The sequence below is a fragment of the Belonocnema kinseyi genome, chromosome 7 (genome assembly GCF_010883055.1).
Source record: "Belonocnema kinseyi isolate 2016_QV_RU_SX_M_011 chromosome 7, B_treatae_v1, whole genome shotgun sequence".
Lineage (NCBI taxonomy): Eukaryota > Metazoa > Arthropoda > Insecta > Hymenoptera > Cynipidae > Belonocnema > Belonocnema kinseyi.
Window position 1 is genome coordinate 133869287 of NC_046663.1, and position 2944 is coordinate 133872230.

The 2944-nt window shown below is 30.0% G+C and overlaps 1 protein-coding gene across 1 annotated transcript; it reads right to left on the reverse strand.

Annotated features, from left to right (window-relative positions):
• Positions 1-237: 237 nt before the first annotated feature.
• LOC117176685 lies at positions 238-2544 on the reverse strand (the record flags this gene model as incomplete). Its single annotated transcript, XM_033366937.1, has 7 exons — positions 238-317; positions 402-764; positions 849-980; positions 1079-1274; positions 1364-1581; positions 1667-1890; positions 2387-2544. Coding segments are annotated over 7 exons (1371 nt in total), but the record flags the coding sequence as incomplete, so codon positions are not given.
• Between the last annotated feature and the right edge of the window lie 400 nt (positions 2545-2944).

Below are 2944 nucleotides of genomic sequence, written 5' to 3' on the forward strand. Positions count from 1 at the left end.
AAAACAGTATTAAATAGATGAAAGTATTCTATTGTTGCTATAAAATATATTTATAGATAAGTGTCTGAAAGGTGATTCAAATAAGCTAAATTTCACTGAATATTGACAGTTTACGTAATTAGATCACTGAGCCATTTAAAAAAAGTAAATCTAATAATACTGGGTAGAAGTAATGTGATAAATAACTTAAGCGCAGCTACGCAAGTATAAATAATTGTGATGCAGAGAATGGAAAGACTATGCAGGAGCAGGCATATTAGTACTAACAACCGTAGTAGTAGAAGCGACCGTATCTGTAGATACAATGTCTTTTAATCCTGAAACAGAATATTTACATACAACGTAAGAATTTATAACAAAAATAATCATGAAAAATATCAATTAATTTAATCAAGATATACTTGTAAGAGTTGTGAACGAAGGATCGATCTTAGTAATGTAGTTAGACACTGTTTTAGCTGATTTCGATGGTAGAAATGCGCAGGACAGATATGGACGTATGGAGTATACGTGTTCTAATAAATATAGCCATACGTTAACACAGGTCGTTGTCCAACAATGTAGAGCCAAAGACGCTTTCAGACAATTTTCTACAGCTTGTAAAGGATCTTTCCCGTCATAAAGATGAACATCCACAACAAAAAAAGACTTTGTTATATTATTCAAATCGCCGCAAAAAATAAAATACGGTGCTGCATCTAATCCAACATTATTTAATATTTTTTTATGTTGAACCTTATAATCGATGACGTCGGTTTCATTCTAAAATAAATTAAAAATTATTGCAAATATTCTACACAGTTACATACAATTCATGAATATTAAATTATCATTTTTCTAAATTATTGGAAGCAATTTTATGAAATGCTCAACACATTGATCGCGGGGAAAGTTAAACTTTCCTTCCTTCTTTGTTGTAATTGTAGTAGTTTTAGTGAAGGTGTATGCAGCATAAAATAATGCGAGTATTGTTTTTGGAACTAAAATAAAAGAAAAATCATTAAAATGCTAATCTGTGCAGTTCAAAGAATTTACACACAATAGAATAGTAAAATATTGATTTATTTACGAAACGTACCATTACTAATATTATTATGTTTGTGTTTAAATTCTTTGATACTTGTATTATGTGAATTATCACCATGCTTGAAAATCAACTCCGCCAAAACAGGCCAACGAGTTCCCAAAATTGTGCGAAAGTTGTCTTCTACTGTTGTGGGAATGCGTTTCTCCTTAGCTAAATTTTGAATAATTGTATAGCTGTCGGTTTCAAGCTATAATATATGAAATGAACATTGTAATATGAAAAATGAATGTAACAAAAAACTTTGTACTCGATGACAGTAGAAAAACTAATAATTACCAATTCGAGGCCAAATGAACAATTCAAACATACATATGTGTTCAAGTACGTTTCATACTTTATAAAAACTTTTTTGTTTTGATGTTTTACAAGATTTTTGAATTTCGTTTCAAATGAGTCCTTCCAAGTACTGAGAATAATGCCAATATCATAACTCGATCGATTTTCATCGGTCATAGGTTTCAAATTTAAATGCCTGTTTGTATCGGTAATAGTAAAAGACAGAGTAATAGTTTATTACGAGTTGGACAAATAATAATTAGTGTCATGAATATTATTTCATTTTATTACCATAATTTCCTTCAAAACTAGTCTGAATATTCTCTAAAGCAGGACTGCTATCTGTAATATGAGCTGCTGGTAAATTTTTGCGATAAACCTTATAATAATTCAATAATGAACCAGAAAAGGTGACAGCTTGTCCACGAGCATTCGAACGATTTCTGCTGTACCAATTATCAGACTTGATAGTCGGAAACAACTCTTTCAACTCAACAACTACTTCTTCAAATCTTTTCTTGGTTATTCTGTAAAAAAATTGTGATCGAATATTCATATATATATGCTCTAATATTTTAATTTATTATTGATCATTCAAAGCTGAAAACATATAAAGCAGACATATTTCATTATTAACATATTATAAAGAGAAATACTTATTTATGCAACAGCAAAGCAAACATGTATAATAGGCACATTGAATAGAAAATATAAGTTATTTGCAATAGCGAAGAAAAAGCAATAGAGCAGTTGCTCATATTATAAAGATATCTTAAAAATAATTGACGTAGATAATAAAAATTTCAATATGTACTCATAATCGTTATTATATTTTTAAATATTTTTTTAGTAAATAAAGCAACAACGCCGCTGTGAGTTATCTTCGTAGGAAATAGGAATAACGATAATAATAATAATAATAATAATAGTGATAATAATACTCTGCGTAATGGTTTCAGTAAAGAAGCAGCAGCATGGACGTCACATTTTTCATTTTGTTAATTAAGTATAATTAAAAAGCACCTGTATGTTAGTGCATTTTCTACAATTAGTTTCTGAATTATTAAATATTTTAACCTGCTTTCTAATAATATTATGGAATGTTTGTAGATTCCTAAAATAACAAGACCCTCGATTGTGTCTTGCAATAAATAATATAAACTATTTTGAACAAATTCAAAATTATCTGTAAAATTCAAAACATGAAAAACGACTCCAGTTAAAAATAATGTTAAAACATTGTTAGCAGGAATAGAAAAATTGATGTCGCTAATTAAAAATTTGCATTGAATACTATAAGAAATCTTTAAACAATTAAGCATGAAAGAAAATTGCCAAGTGAAAAATCATAATTTTGTTAGAATAAATGAACACCAGCGGTTGCTCTCATTCGAAAGCGAGCGGAAACGCCGACTAGATGGCACTGTTGGTATACCGACTTGGCGCCTGGGATACTCGGATAAGAGCACCTGCTGCTCTCATGCCAAGTATAGCTCCCACTCGTCCATTTAGAGTTCCACATGAACTTACAGAGTAACACATACTCAAAAAGTTTCTCAGTGTGGGATAGATAAGCTAGGC